Here is a 19,677-nt window from a genome sequence, read left to right as displayed (position 1 = left end):
TCACATCCGACCAGCCGCAGGTCTAGGTAGACAGTAACGTCTGTAAAGCTCCCGAATGAATAATGAATGAATAAATGCAAGCGAGCTGGGGGCGGGGCGGGGCGGGGCGGCCTTGACCATTTGAGACCATAGAGTCCTCCCAGGGCTGGAGCTAGAGGGGCTGCATGCGTGGCTGGGCGCGCTGGGCTCTTCCGGAAGTCTTCCTGGTCCGAGGCGGAAACTGAAACATTGAGGGAGGCGAAGGGCGTGCTGTCGCGTGTGGTGGTTGCGTTTACTTGGTGAGCTGGTGTAAGGGGATCCCAGAAGGGTCAGTTCTGGGCCCCGGGTCGGGAGGGGTGGGGTCCGGAGGATTCAGGGCCGGAGAAGCCAGGAGGGGCCCGTGGGAGGAACTCGAGTGCCGAAGGGCTGAGAGGGGCGGGGTCGCGGCGGGGCCTGAAGGCCGAGGCCGGGAGGGAGACCCGAGGCCGGGAGAGGATCCGCCGGCCCTGAACTTCCGGCCCCGCAGCCCCCAGGCCTCATGGCGGTCCGAGCGTCGTTCGAGAACAACTGTGAGATCGGCTGCTTTGCCAAACTCACCAACACCTACTGCCTGGTGGCCATTGGAGGATCAGAGAACTTCTACAGGTGCGGTGGGAGCCCCGGGGCTTGCGGTGGCGGGGAGGAGTGCCTAGAGTCGGAGCTCCGGCAGAGTTCGGACACCGACCCCTTAGCCTCATGCCCACCGAGTCCATGTCTCTACAGTGTGTTCGAGGGCGAGCTCGCCGATACCATCCCCGTGGTGCACGCGTCCATCGCCGGCTGCCGCATCATCGGGCGCATGTGTGTGGGTAAGGCAGATGAGGGACGCCAGGGGAGGGAGTAGAGCCTCCAAACCCCATTAGTCATACTCCTGGAGGGGACCTGGACTGACTTAGGAATTTCCAGGCTTTCATCCATTATCTTTGGGGACTACAGAATCTTTCAGGGTTGGGTAGAATCCAGTCTGAGTGTCAGCTGACCAGGGGCAACCTCTGGCAAAGGCTTCTGGATAATAGTAATAACAAAAAAATATTAAGTGCTTTCACTTTGTTCTCATTCCTTCTTCACAAAGACACTGGAAGGTAGGAATTACTGGCCTAATTTTACTGATGAGTAAGCTGAGCGTCAGAGAGCCTAAGTGACTCACCAGGTTCCACACCTAGCTTGGAGAAGGATTTGAATCTCTCCTGTCACTGACTATGGGCAAGTTGCTTCCTCTTTCTGAGCATCCATTTTTGCCTCTGTAAAACGACTAGCCAAGATTCCAGATCATCCTATTTAGTTACCTTTAAATCTTAAGTTCCCTTTACCACGTCTCTGAGTGACATCCCTCAGGTAGGGGGGAACTACCTCGCAACACTGTTGACTCTGGCCATTGATCCTTTCTTTAAGCTGGGTCTCTCTTCTGTTACTGCCGCCTCTTGTTTCTTAGTTCTGTCTCTTGGGGTCATATAGGAGTCTGTTCCTTTACTTAAAATTTTTGTTCTTTTTTACTCTTAAGCCTGGTTACCTCTAAGTATTTTATTTATTTATTTATTTGTTTTTTATTATTTTTTTTAAAGATGACCAGTAAGGGGATCTTAACCCTTGACTTGGTGGTGTCAGCACCACGCTCACCCCAGTGAGCTAACCGGCCATCCCTATATGGGATCCGAACCCGTGGCCTTGGTGTTATCAGCACCACACTCTCCCGAGTGAGCCACGGGCTGGCCCCTAAGTATTTTATTATTCAGTTAAAACACCCTGATTTCTAACCATGCCCTTAGGACTTGAAGCAAGTTCTGATGTAACAAGAGAGAATTTATCCTGGGTCTTAGTGTATTTTATGATGGAAGCAACTCAGTTCAGAAATTCAGAGTTGTGGCATTGCAAGAATAGGCAGAGGTCGGGCTGGCCCCATGGCTCACTCGGGAGAGTGTGGCGCTGGGAGCGCTGACGCCGCGGGTTCGGATCCTATATAGGGATGGCTGGTGCGCTCACTGGCTGAGCGAGGTGCGGACCTCACCGTGCGGAGGGTTGCAATCCCCTTACCGGTCAGAACAAAAAAAAAAGAACAGGCAGAGGTTTAGCCATAGTTGTCACAACATAATTGTAGTTTATTTATTATTGTTGCCGTTTGGTATGTTTTGTGTAAGTGTACCACAATGTATTCATCCATTCTATTGACAGTGTGTGTTTGGGTAGTTTTCACTTTGGTCTATTAGGAATAGTGACGCTGTATTTTTTAGTAAACGTGTGTAACTCTATTGGTTATATAATACCTATGAGGGAATGGCAGAGCCACAGGTTATGTGACTATTCATTATAGTAGGTGATGCCACATAGTTATCTGAAGTGGTTGACCAATTTACACTTCTATCAGAGTATACGAGTTTCAGTTGCTCCATATATCTTTGCCAACATTTGGTATTAGTAGTCTTTTTAAAATTTTAACCATTCTGCTAGGTGTGTAGTGTTAGCTAATTTTTTAGTAGCAAAATGTACAACTAATGCCAAGAGCCCTTCCTGGTAATTCTGCTCCCCCAAATAGATGATGGTGAAGCAGGCAAGATTTGTTGGGACATACTCTTGGGCCTTCTCTGGCTTGCCCAGTGTGACTCCTGGCCCCTTGGGAATTGTATGGATCAGTGGGTTGGAGGGCTGGGGTCTGGGCCTAAGGGTTTTCTGGGAATGCCAATTGGGTTGGGCTGGGATGTATCCTCAGCCTCCAGGGCTCAGCAGGCATCTTATGTATTCATGGCCCATTTTTTCCCAACCCTCCAATTTGGGTCTTTCTAGGGAACAGGCATGGCCTCTTGGTGCCCAACAACACCACCGACCAGGAGCTGCAGCACATTCGCAACTGCCTCCCAGACTCAGTGCAGATCCGGCGGGTGGAGGAGCGGCTATCAGCCCTGGGCAACGTCACCACCTGCAATGACTATGTGGCCTTGGTCCATCCAGACCTGGACAGGGTGAGGCAGCCCACCTTGGCCTGGAGTCACAGGATCATCTTAGTTAGTGGTTAGCCACTGTTCTTGCCTAACAGGCAGAAATTAGGGGTATCTCTTATGGTTTCTTTTATATCTGGGCTTTTGAATTTCAGGCACTCTTGGAACAGTGGTAAAAGAGGCCTTCCATGGTGTTGGTCAGTGTCAGAAAGAAGCTAGGGAGGGTATTAGTCCTTCAGGATTGGGGAGAATTTACCCATCCAGTCCCATAGCCTGGGCCAGGGTAGAAGATTGACAGTTGATCTTGAGTATGGATGAGAGGGAAAAGGGTGAAAAGGAATCCAACCTCTGGCTATTCAGGGCATGCCTGAATATTAGGGGCTCCAGAGCTGGCCTAGACTCTGCTTTAAGCTGTACCCCCTCCTTTCTCTGGATGAGGCTTCCATATGCGGCTACATAAGAGAGAAATGGGGGGCTCAGGGAGCCAAGCCCGGTGTGGTTCTGGGCATGGATAGCCCCTGATTCTTTGGTCTGCAAGTTCTGGGCCCAGAGCACAGTACCTTTGGCTGACAGGAGACAGAAGAAATCTTGGCTGACGTGCTCAAGGTGGAAGTCTTCAGACAGACAGTGGCTGACCAGGTGCTAGTAGGAAGCTACTGTGTCTTCAGCAATCAGGGAGGGCTGGTGCATCCCAAGACTTCAATTGAAGACCAAGATGAGCTGTCCTCTCTTCTTCAGGTCCCCCTTGTGGTAAGCATTGTTGTCTTCTGATGCCTGTCTCCTGCTGAGGCAGATCTCCTTGCCCAGTGTTTGGGAGTGGGCTGCAGGTCAGGGAGTAGGGTTTGGGGGGAGTCCTCATCATGGAGGGGAGAGACTTTGGCTGTTGATGCCATGACCCACACTGGGCTCATCCCTTGGCAGGCAGGCACTGTGAACCGAGGCAGTGAAGTGATTGCTGCTGGGATGGTGGTGAATGACTGGTGTGCCTTCTGTGGCCTGGACACAACCAGCACAGAGCTGTCAGTGGTGGAGAGTGTCTTCAAGCTGAATGAAGCACAGCCTAGCACCATTGCCACCAGCATGCGGGATTCCCTCATTGACAGGTATCTGGGGCCTCTCTTCTCTTCTGCCCAGGGCAGGGGCTCACTTTGCCTTTTGAGGGTAGGGGAAGAAGATGCCACCTATAATGGGTGAGTCAGGCAGAATTGCCTAGTCACCAGCACTGGTCAACATTGTTTTTGTGGCCTTAGCTTACGCCGTTAGGTAAGATAAAGAAATGGGTATTGGAAAAAGACAAAACTCACTAGCCTCCTTGGATTTTTGGACACACTGAGTTTGACGTTCCCATGAGACCTCACAATGAAGTTGTCAGGTAGGCAGTTAGAAATAGGTAGTTTAGTTTGATAATCAGGCACATGATTATCACCTCCAGGAAGAATGTTTTTACTTAATCCTTACTGAGCAGATCTGTTTATCAGCCTGGTATTGTGGCCTTTCGTGTTTAGAAGAGAGAGTTGTGGAGAAGGAGGCCAAAGTTCTGGTCCCAGCCCTGCCACTGGGGGACCTGTGGTCTGGGCATGTCCCTTTCCCTTGCTGAGCCCCCTTGTTCCCTTCTGTAATGTTTGATGGACTTGCCCTCTGAGGCTGGTTTATGATCATTAACAGTTTGAATAAATTGGTTAGGGGCTGGCCAGTTACCAAGGTCAAGGATTTGGATCCCTGAACTGGCCTGTTGGAAAAAAAAAAAAAATTGTTTAGCCAGTTGACCTACCTGAGTAGGAAAAGTTACTTTAGTCTTTAAGCATCGAGAATTCTAGACTGGACTGTGACTTGTGGGATGCAGTCAAATCTGGAACCACGGTGGGGCCAGGGACCTCTGAGTGTGGCCCTTCAGAGCTGAGCTAGAACAGAGGTGCAGGGGGGAGGGTGGGGGCCAGCACTCTGAGAATGGAGGGTGAGCTGTGCTCTATGAAAGAGCTACTGACAATGCTCCTTCTTCTCTCTTCAGCCTCACCTGAGTCACCTTCCATGCTGTTCCGTGGGCTCCTGGTTCTGGACTTTGGCTCCTTCTCCACACCCCACCCAGTCTACTGGCTGCTGACAGGAAGGTGGTAGAGAGCTCACGGACCAAGGGGCTGGGTGCCCAGCCCTTCTTTACCTGTGCCCACCTCCCGAATCTATTGTTACTGCAGAACCTCCCATGCTGTGCTGTCTGTCAGTCCCTGGCTGAAGGTCCTGCCACACCATTAAAGGGCAGCTGTGTCTGGCCACTCTAAATGTGGTGTTCAGGGGCCTCAGTCTGTGCTCAAGCCCTCTCCCCCTCAGTTGTGCCAGGTCTTGGGAAGATTGGGTGTATATGGATAACCGCCCCCCCGCGCGCCCACACCACCCACCCAACCTTCTCCATCATCATCAGGATGGGAGGCTTCATCTAGGGCAAGAAGCACAGCACTCTCCACAGCTCTCACATTTTCCACCTATCTTCTGCCTCCTCCTCTGTGGCCTTGAAAGGATGAGACTGTTCCAGCTCTCCCCTGGGCCGGGGGTGGGGAACACTGTAAGAGCTCTGGGACACCAGGCTTAAGAGCAGTCTTGGCCCTTCTGACCTAAGGGGGATGGAGGTTGCTGGGCTGGCTGCGGCCCTTCCCAGGTTGCGCGCGGAAGTGTGGCGGGGTAGCGCCGTCAGTCGCCAGGCTGGGCGTGGGGCGGGGCGTCGGCGCGGGGGCGGGGTTGGGCTGTAGCATTCCATTGGGCTCCGCTCCCGGGCCAAATCCCTCGTTTCCGCTCTGGCGTCAGAGGGCGAGGTCACTGCGCGGTGGCGTCACGGGGCGGCTCCTCCCGGCGCCTGCGGTGGGACCTAGGAGATCTGTCGCCCAGGCTGCGTGAGGTGAGGGCGGGACGGGGGCACGGGCCCGGGGCTGTGTATCACTGACCCCAGACCTGAAGGGCTTCTCCCCCGCAGACCATGGGGGCTCAGCTGAGCGGCGGCCAGGGCGCCCCGGAGTCGGCGCAGCCCCAGCCTGCAGCACCGGCACCGGAGGGCCCGGAGCAGCCCCAACCCCGGCCCGAGCCCGAGCCTAGCCCGTGGGGGCCGCTGGACGACGTGCGCTTCCTCATCGCTTGCACCTCCTGGTACTGACTCGGCCGCCGCCGGAGGATCCCGCTGGCCCATGGCGTTCTTGTCCGCTTCGGCCCGGCCGAGAACCCAGGTCCTTGTCTCCGCTCTTCACGTTCCCCCCACCCCCGCATCCCCGGCGTCCTGCAGACTGCAGAGAATGGGAAGAGGTCAACCCCGTCACCTCGCCATGGGGCACCGAGTCGGCCCCAACTTGCACCCAAACCCAGCTCACACCTTCATGCTCAGCCGCATCCCCTTCTCCAGCTGTCTGGGTCAACCCCAACCTTTCACTGGCTTCCAGAGCCAAGCCAGGCCAGGCCTCCTGGCAAGACCCCAAGGCTGCTGAGCTCCTGATCTCGTCTGTCCTTATTGCTGAGAACTGAGCTCTTGCCTTTGTCCCAGTTCGTGGCACCATGTACCTTGACTTCAGAGAAGTCCTTGCCACAGGGACCCTCCCCATACTTCTGAGGGGGGTTTCTCCCTCATCCTGGATCCCAACGAGGCATCATCAGGCTGTAGTCCAGGGACCCCAGTAACATTGGACCTCCAAGGCCAGCCTTTTGGAGAGGACGTCTGATTGCTGGTCTGGCATATGAGATGTTTTGGGCAGCTCCCAGACACCCCAAAGCTTCTTAAGGCCACTGTTAGAACCTGATCTTTGTTCCCATATCCCAGGAAAACGACAAACTATGTATTTCTGTTTTATTTAGAAATGATTTAAAAAACATTATACAAAGGCTGATCAGTTTAAAATGTGACTGACACTGAAATGTTGTGGTATCCCCCAGGCTGAGGGGAAGCTGGGCTCTGGGACCCCCAGTACTTTGCCCCTCTGTCTGCCCTGTCCTGGGGTGATGGACACACAGATGATGACCACAGGCAGGAGAATCTGAGATTGGAAGCCTCTAGGCTGAGCCCTCTGGGCCCGGCCCCGCATCCCTCACATCTGCAGCCTGGGCTGCCTGCCTTCATCTCCTGCTCTTTCTCAGCTGGCCTAGGTAGTACCAGGAGCCAACAGGGAGCCTGGGGGGCGCGGGGCCTAGAGCTTTCAAGAAGTGAGAGCACCAACCTGAGGAGTGGGGAGGAATGAGGAAGGGAGAAGGGAGGCCAGGAAAAGATGGATAGAGGAGACACTTCTCATCTCAGACCCTAGAGGAGCCCACAGATGAGACACAGGGCCCAGCCAGCCCACTGGATGGCCTGGGCAAGTAACAGAACCTCTCTGTGCTTCCTATGAGGGCACGGTGAGAATGATCCTTGGCCTCCCAGGGCCTGCAAGAGTTTCATGTGAGTGGACAGGTGTGAGCTAATAAAGTGCTTTGCAAAGTATAAAACACTGTACAAACCTATGAATCACTAATATCTCTGCAGTTGTTCCCTGCCTGCCCCAGGGAGCCTGCCCTTGGCCAAAATGAGAAAAAACAGGATGATGATGACAGGGGACACAGTGGGCCCACATAGGTGCCTCTGGGACAAGAGGTTTTGCCCAGGACAGCTCCCAGGGCAGCAGGAGTCCCTGTCTGTGCTACAGGGTAAGCCGACCCAAGGCCCAGAGGCCACAGGGTGGGAACAAGGCCCATGTAGGCGCAAAGGGCTGGGGTGGCATCTGAGACCCTGCCAGCACCCTGAAGAGTGGCTGACACCTCTTTTTGGCTTTGGCAGAGAGCCAGTGGGCATCACTGAACCCACTGGTCTTGCCTAGGGCTCCTCAGTGACAAGCAGGGCTGCTGCTGCTGGACTGCAGCAAGGCAAGCTGAGCCCTAGGAACTCCTGCCAGAGACGGAGAAGGGTAGGCTCGAGAAGGTCAAAAAGGGAGACCTCTAGGCTTGGGGCTGCTACCAGTTGGGGATGCCCTTGTCCAAAGAGCAATGCGGGAAGATGGTTCCGGGCTGAGAGACTGAGTCAGTCTCAGGGGTATGGGCACTGAGCACTTCCAAAGTCTGCCCTGGGCCCCCCACTCTGAGGCCATGACAGTTGTCCCTGGTGCCATCTCTGCTTCACCTAACTAGTCAGGCTGAGCCCCCAGGCCACAAGTGACAGGCTGGAGCAGGGCTGGGAGTGGGGAGAGGGGTGCGTGAAGGACGGTCACAAAGTTGAATCCACCTCCAGAAATGGGGTCAGCTTCTGTCCCAGCTCTTTAGCCTTTTGAGCAGGGCCCAGGTACTGGGGTGTCAGGGCGCTAGAGTGGCCTTAGCAGCACCTTGGTCCTTATCGCCTGGGGGCGAGCCACCACGTGGGCCTCATTGCCAAGACAGTCACCTCTAGTTCATCTAAAGCCTCAAGCAGCCTTTGCAAAATGGGACTTTAAACAGTAGTGACAGGACATTTAAATATTCACGATGTGACAGCTGGGTCCTTGTGAGACCCAGCTGGGCTACAGTCCTGCCTGCAGCATGTGACCCTAATCCTGGGTCTTGGAGGAGACACTGACAAGAGAAGCAGGTTTCCTGAGGGATCTGCTGTGCTAGCAGAGGAAACCCAGGCTTGTTGCCCACTGTGTCGGCAGCAGGGGTCCTGTAGCCTTGGAGGACAGTGGGGTGGGATGGGGGGACATCTGACCAGCAGGTGTTGGCAAAAGGGGACTGGGACTTGTGGCATCTCCCAGATGGATGAGAGCTAGTGCTGGCTTCCCACAGAGGGTGCTGGGTCCCAGCCAGGAATGGAGCTGTGGTGTCTCATGGACACCACAGGATGCAGTGACCACAGGTGCTCCTCCTGGCATGGTCCCTGCCTCCTGATGGGGTCCGGCCTACTCCCTTGAGTAGAGAGTAGTTTATCCAGGACAGAAGGCTGGCATCTGGGTGCCAGACACCCACCCTGGGGCACAGCCCCCATCACTCCCTGCCCCACGCTCAGCCTAGGCCAATGCACCTACCACTTCAGCTGTACGACCCTGGCCTAGGGCCCTGCTGGCCCCGGTGGGCAGTGGCCAGAGCTGCCCCTCAGACCCTGGTGAGGAAGGGCCTGGCTGGCCAGACCGAGTGGACAGAAAGGGCTCTGGGCTGCTCACACCCACTCCTGGACTGGCCGCTTATAGTAGGTGACAGGCTGAGGACCTGCCTTGTTCTTGAACTGGAAGATGGTGTAGACCAGCACCAGGATGCAGAGGGACAGGATGCAGGGGATGACCACGGCCACGGCATTCACGGAGCCCGGCACGTCATTGATGGTCACCATGATGTCCACATCATCCTGGGGCAGCCGCCGCTCCTTGCGCCGCTCCACCTCCTTCTGGTGGCAGCCCATCCAGTCACGCAGGATGCTGCGTGGGTAGCCTGGCTCCACGCTCAGTTTCTGGTTGTCAAACTTCCAGTAGTCCCGGCCTTTATAGAAGTAGGTGTAATCTGCAGAAATGTAGCCCAGCGTCATCACTCCCAGACACTTCCAGGCACCTGCCCTGTACCACTGTGGGAGGGCACAGCGTGCTGGGGTGCCCTGAGGAGGGGAATCTGTGGGAGGGGTGGAGGTAGCAGCCTGCTGGGTGCTGGCAGGGGGGAGTGCAGTGCTTGCCTGGATCATGGAGTACGACACATGACACACACAGCCAGGAAACAAAGCAGCTGCAGAGAGGGGCACCCAGGGTCTGGAGCAGCCTGCCTGTCATCTCAAAGGTGCTGGGAAACCACTGAGGATCTCTAAGTAAAATCAGGACAGGACCCTTCTCAGCTTGGGGTCACAGTTCTATCACACTGTGCCCACAGGCCCCTCATGTGGGTCAGATCAAGCCCCCAACCTAAGGCTTGGACAACACTGTCTCCATAGCTCAGTCTAGGTCCTGCCTGAGCCAAGGGAGGCAGGGAAGTAAGATTCCCTCCTGTTGACAGCAGATGCTACCTCTCTGCAATTATCATGTTTTTGTTTTGTTTTGTTTTTGGCTGCTTGCCAGTAACGGATCAAACCCTTGACCTTGGTGTTATCAACACCATGCTCTCATCTACTGAGCTAACCGGCCAGCCCCTATTATGGACTTTTTTTGGCTTGGCATACATTACTTTGCAACACGGATGTAGGGTCTTTGGGACCCTTCTGCAGGAGGAGCTGGGCAGCCACCCAAGGCTCCCAGCAACAGCCTTAGGGCCCAGCCAGTCTGCAGACGGCAAAGCAACTCACTCAGATGCTCCTCATTGGCCAGCTCCCACCCAGGCTGGGACTTCCATTGGTCAAGGTCCTTGATGTCACCTGTCTCTGAGGCTCCCCCAAAAGGGAGACTGTGTGTAAAGCGTCAGGTGCACAAGAGAGCCAACAAAGAGCAGCTCTGCCCCTGTGGCCACTGGCTTTCTTACCAGTGACAACTCGGAGAGCCCCTCCAACGACCTCTCTCACCACATTTATTTCCCTTATGGCATCGGTTGCCACCTCATTTGTTTCCTACCACTAGATTGGGAGCTCTGCAGGTCTTGTTCCCTGCTGCCTTCCCAGCCCTACCACACAAGCTGCTCTCAGCAATTTTTGTGGAGTGAATGAGTGAAGCCTGTTATTCCTCATGAGCTGCAATGTACCCACAGGTGATTATGACAATGATGACAGTAGTAGCTAAAATGTATATGGCATGGATCCTGTGCCAGGCATTATTCTAAGTGCTCTTTATAACTTATTTAATCCTCACAAAGCCATTATGTAACGCTAGGTGCCATTATCATCACCATTTTATAGATGGAAAGCTTATTAGTGATTTGCCCAAACTCCTAGTAAGTGGTGCAGGTGGTATGTGAACCCAGCCAGTCTGGCTCCAGAGTTCGTGTGTTTGATCAGGTCAATGGGGAGGTGTTTAAAAAACACTCATGGACACCCACTGTGCATCTGGCAAGACTGCCCCTCTCCTGAGAAGCTCCTAGTCTGGGGGGGACAGACTGTGCCCTGATGGCAGCCAGGGTGTCCTGCAGAAGGAGCTTAGGAAATGTCTCATGAATAAGATAAGTGGCTCTCTCCATTTTCCTGCCCTCAGGCCCTGTGAAAAAGTACCTTTGAACCACTTATATCCAACATTGCTTTTCAGACCTGATAACTCCTAGAGTGCACCTGGGGAGGGATGCTTGAGAAATGCTGTTTGAAGGAGCGAAGTGAGCCTATGAAAACATCTCTCAATTGTGAATCAGTCCTGTGGATGAAATATTGTGACTTGGTAGCTGGCAAGTGAATTAATTTACTGCGTGAACACGGGTAGATGTGAGGTAGTTGTCTGCCACCAGGTGGTGTTTCTGGATACCTGCGAGTGTGCCAGGGGCCCTGATGAGAACCAGTTAAAATCAACCTCCGCCCCTCTCCCTTCCCCCAGCCTGGCCTTACGTACATCCTTCCTTGCTGATGAAGGCCCCCTGGGGAGCCTGTGGGATGCCCTTCCACACAGTGATGGGCTTGGGGTAGCCGGGGTCTGTGGCCCGCCGCTCCTCGCTGTAGCGCCAGTACCGCTCGCCTTTGAAGAAGTAGGTCTTGCCCACAGGTTCCCAGCGCAGAGCCGTGTCAATGCCTTCGCGGGGCAGGCAGCTGCCCAGTTCCCCTAGGCTGTGGGGGTATCCAGGCTCCACCGTCACCTCCTTAAATACCCAGTACTTGTCACCTGTGGCAAGAGGAGCCCAGGATCAGCTTTTTTTAGTTGCTCAGTGCCCAAGGTTGTGACTGGTGCCACTTGCCCATCTTCATTCACAGAGCCAGAGTGTCAACCTTCGGCCTGCTTGATCCCCTTGGCCCCTTGGCCCAGGCAGAGCTTGGGGGTAGGAAGCTAGAAGTCAGTCACAGGTCCTGGGCAGCTTGCCACATGCTGCCCGGGCTCCATGCCACACCTCTTGTGTCCATGTACCTTGCTCTTCTTTTCTCTCTGGTGATTTCTGCTACTCCCGTGACTTCACACACACTAGTGCTCCCTGCACCTGCCACCTGCCACAGAGCCCAGCTCTGTGGCTACAGCCCACAGCCACTCTCCCATTGGACCTGAGCACCAGACCCCGACATCCCCGTCTCCCATGGCCACCAGCAGCTCTGAGTCGGTTTCCCGGAGTTTGCCATCTGCACCACAGAGGGGATCCCTCCTCCTCAACTTTCTGCCTCCCAGGTCCCCCAACAAGAAGTCCCAGCATCATCTTTGCCCTGCTCCCTCAGTATTCAGCCATTTGTGAAGTCTTTTGAATCTTCTTGCAGCTGTCCCCTGCCCTCTAGACGCACTGCTCCTCCCTGGTTTGGGCTCATGGACGGCACTGTCCTCAACTCCAGCAACCGCCTCAGAAATGGCCACTCTGTCTCTGCCCTGTTGCCACTTGCCCCCGGCTCTCTGATGCTCAGAAACATTCAGTACGTTTCCAGTGTTGGCCTAATGGATCAAGAACAACATTCTGGCCTGGCAACCCAAGCCCTTCAGGATTTGCCCCGAAACGACCTTTCCAGGCCACTTGTCATCATAGCTCGCTAAGGTGGGGCCTCCTGGCTGTCAGGTTAATCTTCTAAGCCTTTTGAGCAACCACGTGCGTTCCACCACTACTCCTTTACCATGCTCTCCTGTCCCTCTGGAACACTCTCCTCGCTTCTCACTATTTGTATCTCACCCATCTTGGGCCTGGCCAAGTCAAGACAATTGGTGGGAAACAACCTAGCACTGTGCTGTGCTCAGGGTGGGCACATTAGCTCCCTCTCCCCATCCCTTCCCTGACCTCTCCAGCCTGTGTGACCTCTTCCCTGTGAGCTGTCATGGAACTGACAGGGTGGCCTTCCATGGAGTACTGGGTGGCCTTCCACCCTCTACTTCATGTGGGTGAGCTTGCTACTCCACCAATCTTGGCACATACAGACCCTCAACAATCACTTCCTGACTTGATTTCCTCAGATTGTGCATCACCTGCTTGCAGGGGTCTGTCCTGTCAGAGGTCAGTGTCTGTTAGTGCTAGAAGGGCCCTCAGAGGACATCTGTCTCCTACCCTGTTTCTTCCAGTTTAGATGGAAAAAGAAGGTCCCAAGAAGGGCAAGGAACTGTCCCAGGTTCCACAGCACAGGTGACATTACCTTTGAAGAAGACAAATCTTCCATCCGCCCTTTCATAGGCTGCGTCTATGCGGGCAGGCAGACCCTTCCAGAACTGCTCGATCTGCATGGGGTAGCCCTCCTGCACCCGGTTATTGCGCAGGCGCCAGAACCAGCGATCCTGGGAGAGAGCCGGGGAGAAAGAGGTATGTCAGGCCCCACCTCTGAACCCAGTGATTTCAGCTCTGGGGCTCAGGCTCCAGCGACCCAACACCTTCCCCTGGGCCCAGCCTTGCAACCCTCCATGGAGACTGTACTTCTGCTGCTTCTAACTCTCCAAGCCCTGTGAGAAAGACAGGGCGCTCATGTAACTCTGTTCATTGAAGCCTCCTGATGGCTCTTGCTGCCCAGGGATGGTGAGACAGACAGCAGACAGGCCTGGTGTGGGGCAGGAGCTGGAAAGGATGATGTGGGGGCCTGGAGTGGCCACATGATGGCAGCGGAGAGTCACTGACATCAGCCGGGTCAGTCCTCAGGCTGGTGGAAGCGCAGGTGGCCACTGAGCCTCGGCAGAGAGCCCTCCCAGGGGCCGGCTCCATCCAGCGGGGCAAGGACCATGGGAAGAAAGCCGTGGGAATCCCCCAAGACCTGAGCATGAATTCAGGTTCCTCCACTCACAGCTGCGTGACCTATGGCCTTGTCTGCAAATGTGGGAAATAATAGAGTTCCTAGAACAGTATGGGGCACATAGTAGCCCTCTCTTCTAACTGGTGCCTTCTGCCACTGCAGCCCTTGATGGCAAGCTGTTCTAGACAAGGCCTAGAGTCTCCCAGGACCTCAGTTTTCTTATGTGTAAATGGGGATGATAAAAGCCAGACTTGACTATGAACAGTTCAGTTGAGAAGATCTAAGAAAAATGAGTACAGAGGAAGAAACGTGATTCATAAAAGAAGGTACAAAAGCTTTTTTTAAAAAAGTGTCTTACAAAGCACTTTTGCATCCAGTTTTTTAACCTTATTTTGACTTTCATGACTCTGTTAAGTCAATGTGAGATATACAGAGTCTTCAGAAAGGCTAAGTGACTTGCTTAGAGCCACTCTGAATCCACGCGGGGGCCGACCCACGTCTCCCGATTCTTGATCAGTGCTCTAGGCTTGCTGGGGACAAGGGGATGGGGTAGCCTTCCTCGATCACCCAGTGTGATGGAGACACGCTGCCCAGACCCCTCAGTGAAGGGCTTGTCAGGCCCGTTGGGGATGGTCTCAGCTTCAGAAAGCTTCCCTCAAGATCAAGCCCTTCCTCATCCAATGACTGAATGAGGTAAGGGGTATAATGTTCTAGCCATTTTGGGCCCAATGTGGGCTGACTCTGAGGGGCCATGGCAGCTCCAGAGCTCCCCGTGGGGGTGGCTGAGTCTGCAATGGGCCTCCGTTACCACTTCTCCCTCTGCCCTGTCCTGCTTCCTTCTCCTCCTTCCCACAGATGTCCATCCCAAAGGTACTCTCTTACCAAAATCCTGCATCCCGCACACCAGCTCAGAATCTGCCCCCTGAGAACCCAACCTGCATGCAACACACCGAACAGGCTGCCACCCAGTCAGCCCCTGGCTAAAGTGACAGGCACAGGAAAGAAGACAAGAGGTAGCTTGGTCAATAGCAGCTGCTGAGGCCCTGGTAGGATCTGGTATCAGACTCTGCACCATTGACCTGGCACCATCGACTGGGTCCCTACTCCAAGCCTGCCATCTTCACAGCCAGGCATCCATTTGATCTTCACATGCCCTTTGTTAGGGGGATGACGCCCCCAGGTCCAGAGAAGGGAGGTGACTCGCTCAAGGTCACAGACCAGAAGCCAGTCTCCAGTACCTCCCCCAATGTTAACCCTGGGAAGGTGCAGGATCACCAGTCTTCCCCTCCCTCTTGGGAACAAGTCCATTCACCCGATAGCACCAGGAAGAGCCCTGTGTCCTGGCCTCTGGGCCAGCTCCTGTCCAGGTCCCATGGCAGCCTAATCCCAGAGCGGGAGCCTTCCCTGGCTCCATGGGAGGGGGCCCTACCTTAAATACAAACATCTCGCCCCGGAAGAGGGCCACCGTGTTGAAGTTGCCATCACAGATGTTGGGTTTGGCACCCGGTGTGGACGGCCGGTCGCCGAGGGGTGGCCGAGGGGGCCTGGGCTGGCGCTCGTGCTTCCTCTCTGACGGGGAGTGGATCCTGCGCACGGGGAGTGTGGGGAGTGGCCTCGTGGGCTCCAGAGGCTCGGCTGGGGGTCCTGGAGAGAGGGGCTGCATCTTAGAGAGGGGCCAGCCATTCCCTGCCTCCCCCTGCCGTGGGCTCATCGTCACCCAGGCAGCTCCAGGACAAGGCTGCCACGTTCCAGCCTCCCGTCCCCTCTCCCCAGTGGAACTCCCAATCTTTGAGAAAATAGATGAAAATAGCCATTAGGAGGGAACTCTCATCTTCCCTCTCCAAACATGGGATCCTCTCTTTTTTCTCTCCTGTTACAGAGCAACACGTCCTTCGTTCGGGTGAGTGTCCAGCACCCTGCTTCTCTGCTCCCCTTCACACATGCTGGCCCCACTTTCTCACCCCCTTCATTCTCTGTCCCACTCCAGTACCCACTCCACTGCTGTCGGGATCACCAGCGACTCCATGCTGCCAAATACCATGGTTACTTGACTCGATTTTTTTTTTTTTTTTTTTTTTAAAGATGACTGGTAAGGGGATCTAACCCTTGGCTTGGTGTCGTCAGCACCACACTCTCCCAAGTGAGCCATGGACTGGCTCTACTTGACTCGATTTTGATGAACACATGACTCATCTAGGGATCTTGATAAAGTGCAGATTATGACCCAGAGGGTCTGGGGTGAGACCTGAGATTCTGCATTTCTTCCAGCTCTCAGGTGATATCGATGTCGCTGGTCTGAGGCCCACTCTGAGTAACAAGATCATGGGAACACTTTCCTGAAACTCTCCTCTCTTCTCCAGGGCCCTGTACTCTTGGTTTTCCTCCTGCCTCGTGGGCTGTTCCTTCTCAGTCTCCTTGCTGGCGGCCTCCCTCTGAAGGTTGGAGTGTCCCAGATCCTCCTCTCTGCTGTCTCTGCATTTTGCCCCCACGTTAGTGGTTCTCAACTTGGTCTGAACATTAGGATCACCGGGGGACCTTTTACAACTCTGGGTGCTCCGGAGGTGCACCAGACCAACTAAAACCAAATCTCCAGGACTGAGGGCTGGGTATCAGTTCTTTTTATTGGAATCCCAGGGTGACCCCAATGGGCAGCCAAAATGAGAATCACGACTCCAGGTGGTCTTATCCAGGTTCATGGCTTTAAAGACCTTCAACGTCAGAGCTATCCAATAGGACATCCTGTGGTGATGGAAATGTTCTGTGTCTGTGCTGTTCGATATGCTAAGTAGCCTCTGACCACATCCACATGTGGCTATTGAGCACTTGAAATGAATGACTAGTTATCTTAGTGTGACTGAGGAACCAAAATTTTAATTTTATTTAATTTTAATTAATGTAAATTTCAATTTCAATAGCCACATGTGCTAGTGGTTACTGTATTGGACACCAGAGATCCCAAATCCATATCCCAGCCCAGATCTTTGAGCTGCGGACTGGTAAATCCTATTACCCTATGATTACAAAAGCCAGAAAACTGGGGTCATCCTTGACCTTCCTTCTTTCCCCTTACCCCCACATCTGACCTATCAATAGATCCTGTCCATTCTACCTTTGAAATACCTTCTAGCACCTGCTGCCACCACCTGATCCTCTGCTGCTTTACCCGTGGTGGCCCTGCCAATCCTCCAGGGCTCCGGTTGGGGCACCTTCTCTAGAGTGCACCCCTCCCTGTGCCCCATAGCCTGGGAGCTCTGGGGGTCTGTGCTGTGTCCGTGAGCATTTGCCCAGGTAAACTGGTCTTCCCATCTCGCCTGACTTGAGCAGAACCAGAATTTCACATACCAGAGTGAACTGAACTGGGAGAGAGGTATGGTAGGAGGCTTTTCAAAACACCTTATCCAGATTGCAGCCTAGCTTCTCATTTTTTCTTTAAGAACAAAGCTCTGGTTATAAAACTCATCACATTGTATCACTGCTACTCCTGCTGATGTGTGACTCTACCTGGCTAGAGGTGGGACACGTGAGAGTGCTCAGTCACCATCTGGTGAAGGAGGAGGGGACAGGTGGTCCTCTCCTCACTTTTGCCTACACCTCCCCCCATCCTCCGTTACAGCTCAGACCCTCCCCTGGGTTTCCCAAGTGTGCCAGGGAGAAAGCTTGCCTTCTTGGGCCAAGCTAAGATGCCAGAAGTCTGTAAAGGTCGGAGCTGGGGGATGGCAGGCAATGCTCCCCACCCACTCCTGCCCCTGACAGGCAGGCATCCAGCCCAGCCCCACGAGGGAGTGGCCCCCTCTCCCCGGCCACACACCATAGATCTTCTGGATGCCCTGCAGATCGTCCTGGGGCAGCTTGAAGTTGTGCGTCTCCATGTACTGGTAGAAGGGTGCCATGATGGCACTGGGGTCGTTGGAGTGCTCCAGTCCCAGTGCGTGGCCCAGCTCGTGCACAGCCACCAGGAAGAGGTCGTTCCCTGTGGAGAGGGGTATGGGGAGGTGACCACCCACTTAGATATCAGTCAGTCAATCCGTTACTTCAGCAAACGCTGAGCCTATGCCCCATGCCTGGCCCTGTGCCGGACACTGGGACATATGGAGAAATCAGACACAGTCTCTGCTTTCCAGACCTCTCCATATGGTGGGGGATATGGAGAAAGAAACAACATTCGTGGATCAGAGCATTCCGGGTGCTTTACAGATGGCTATCGGGGTTGAGTGGGGGTTCTGAGGAGGGAAGAGTCATTTAAACTTGGAGGAAGATGTTCAGGGAAAGCTTCATAGAGGTGAAGTCTTGAAAGATAAGGAGTTAGTCAGGAGAACAGATTCAGAGGGTAGGAGGGGAAGGGAGGGCGGCATTCCTGGCAGAGGGGATGCTATAAACAAGGTCCGGGGACAAGCAGTTTCATTCCGCTTGGCTCTGGAACAAAGTGGAAGGGGAGGGCAGAGAGGGATGAGGTCAGGCAGGCTGGCACGCAGGGTGTGTGGCAGGAGGGGGTGGTGACACGATGAAGTTACCGGCTGCAGGTGGAGGAGGATTAGAGGGGCACGAGCCCCAAGGCAGGGGGGGATCAGTGGGGTCAGTTTGGGAGCCAGTCCCAGGGTCCAGGTGAGAGATGAAAAGAGCCTGGGACAAGGTGGAGATAGTGGGGACAAGGAGAGAAAGCCCTGGGGGTGCAGACTGGTGGTCAGCTTCAGGAGAACTGGGGCAGGCAGGGCTCCGGGCGCGGAGCAGATGCCTTTGTTTCCAGCTCTACCCCCAACCAGCTTTGTGAACGTGGCTGGTGGGTCTACCCGAGTCTCAGTGTCCTCCTATGTAGAATGGGGGACTCATACCTACCTCATGGGGCTGTGAGGATTGAATAAGATGTACGTAAGGTGCGTGGCGTGCCACTGAATGGTTGCTGCCATGTTATTCTACATAAGACAGAAGCTTGGTTACTAGAACAAGCCCATTGACCAGAAAGGAAGCGCAAGGCCAGTGGGGTTCCAGCAACCAAACCTCTTAAAGCCAGTTCCCCTGAGATTCTCTATTAGGCCTGGGACAGGACAAGCCCTGAATTTGGGGGGATTAAGTAACCCCGGCTTTGGGAAAGAAATGCAAAGGGCAGGAGTTGGGCAGGCCATTTTATTGACAATCCTGCCTCTGTCTGCCCAGTTTCAGACCCCTGCTCCCATGACCCCTGGCACTTGTATGTCCCTTGAGGCCTGCCTCTTATCTCCTTGCCTTAAGGCATGTCTCAGCCCATTCCCACCACCTCTAAGTCCAGGGAGGCTACCAGGGTCCTAAGAGGTGGTCAGGAGTCCTACTGTCCACCCTGGCCCCAGCGCCACTGGCAAAGTTGCCCTATCCTGGCCTAGCTGAGGGTGCATGAGGGTTGAATGTGGGTGGGGATTGTTTGGCCTTCCTTCCTAAGGTCTTGGGAAGGGAGAAGAACCTCATGGGGTGGACCCGGGCCGCAGGAAGTGCATGCCTGCCACTCTGCTGACACCACCAGTGTCTTCAGTGCAACCGCCTTTGAGCAACAGAAAGGAAGGGGGATGGGCAAGATCAGTGCAAGGTTGGCCAAAAGCCTGGGGCTGGCCTTCTGCTGGGGAAGGGCAGGCTGGCATGAGATGGCCAGGCCACCCCAGCTCCTTCCTCAGGTCCTGGTCCCTGTGGCAGCAGGAAAGGGTGAGCTCATTTCTGAGCTTCGTCCCAATCAAAGGCGGCTGCTGGAGCCAGCAGAAGGCAGCTCTGCTTCCTGGGGTCCAGTCCTGGCTCTACTCCGGTCCTGTTCCTTAACCTGGGACAAGCTATTCAGGGACTCTGTCTCTTGACCAGGCCCTTCCTCAGGGGCCATCCATAGGGATCTCAGCCTGGAACCAGGGAGCAGGGCTCTGAGCACCTGGGGACACTCTAACCTCTGTCCTTGGTTTGTGTCTGCTACTCTCAACCTCTGTGCCTGGTCTGCAGAGAACAGGAGCAGCTCCTTAAAGGAAAGGGGCCTGTGGGCTTGGTCCAGGGACCAAAAAGAAAAGAAGATCTGGGGAGCAGGTGTCC

At 54.6% G+C, this 19,677-nt stretch overlaps 3 protein-coding genes across 3 annotated transcripts in view; 2 read left to right on the top strand and 1 right to left on the bottom strand.

Moving 5' to 3' along the window:
• The first annotated feature begins 171 nt into the window (after positions 1-171).
• Positions 172-5,225, top strand: EIF6 (eukaryotic translation initiation factor 6). The gene is made up of 7 exons (XM_063110008.1): positions 172-278; positions 506-624; positions 742-827; positions 2,797-2,972; positions 3,522-3,698; positions 3,870-4,051; positions 4,957-5,225. The coding sequence occupies exons 2-7, from the start codon at positions 518-520 to the stop codon at positions 4,964-4,966; spliced, it is 738 nt and encodes a 245-aa protein (XP_062966078.1). The 5' UTR covers positions 172-278; positions 506-517; the 3' UTR covers positions 4,967-5,225.
• Positions 5,226-5,689: 464 nt separating this feature from the next.
• Positions 5,690-7,379, top strand: MMP24OS (MMP24 opposite strand). Its single transcript, XM_063110011.1, has 2 exons — positions 5,690-5,835; positions 5,911-7,379. Exon 2 carries the CDS (start codon positions 5,914-5,916, stop codon positions 6,085-6,087), a length of 174 nt encoding a protein of 57 aa, XP_062966081.1. The 5' UTR covers positions 5,690-5,835; positions 5,911-5,913; the 3' UTR covers positions 6,088-7,379.
• A 1,693-nt stretch (positions 7,380-9,072) lies between these two features.
• Positions 9,073-19,677, bottom strand: part of MMP24 (matrix metallopeptidase 24) — a 40,126-nt gene continuing 29,521 nt past the window's right edge. The window contains exons 5-9 of the mRNA XM_063114477.1: positions 17,450-17,611; positions 15,071-15,285; positions 13,057-13,195; positions 11,357-11,623; positions 9,073-9,410 (exon numbers count right to left, since the gene is read on the bottom strand). Of these exons, the coding sequence (XP_062970547.1) occupies positions 9,073-9,410; positions 11,357-11,623; positions 13,057-13,195; positions 15,071-15,285; positions 17,450-17,611 (1,121 nt within the window). The remainder of the gene's footprint in view (positions 9,411-11,356; positions 11,624-13,056; positions 13,196-15,070; positions 15,286-17,449; positions 17,612-19,677) is intronic.

This window comes from Cynocephalus volans, chromosome 1 (genome assembly GCF_027409185.1).
Source record: "Cynocephalus volans isolate mCynVol1 chromosome 1, mCynVol1.pri, whole genome shotgun sequence".
Taxonomy (NCBI): domain Eukaryota; kingdom Metazoa; phylum Chordata; class Mammalia; order Dermoptera; family Cynocephalidae; genus Cynocephalus; species Cynocephalus volans.
This window is presented reverse-complemented; position numbering and strand designations above follow the sequence as displayed.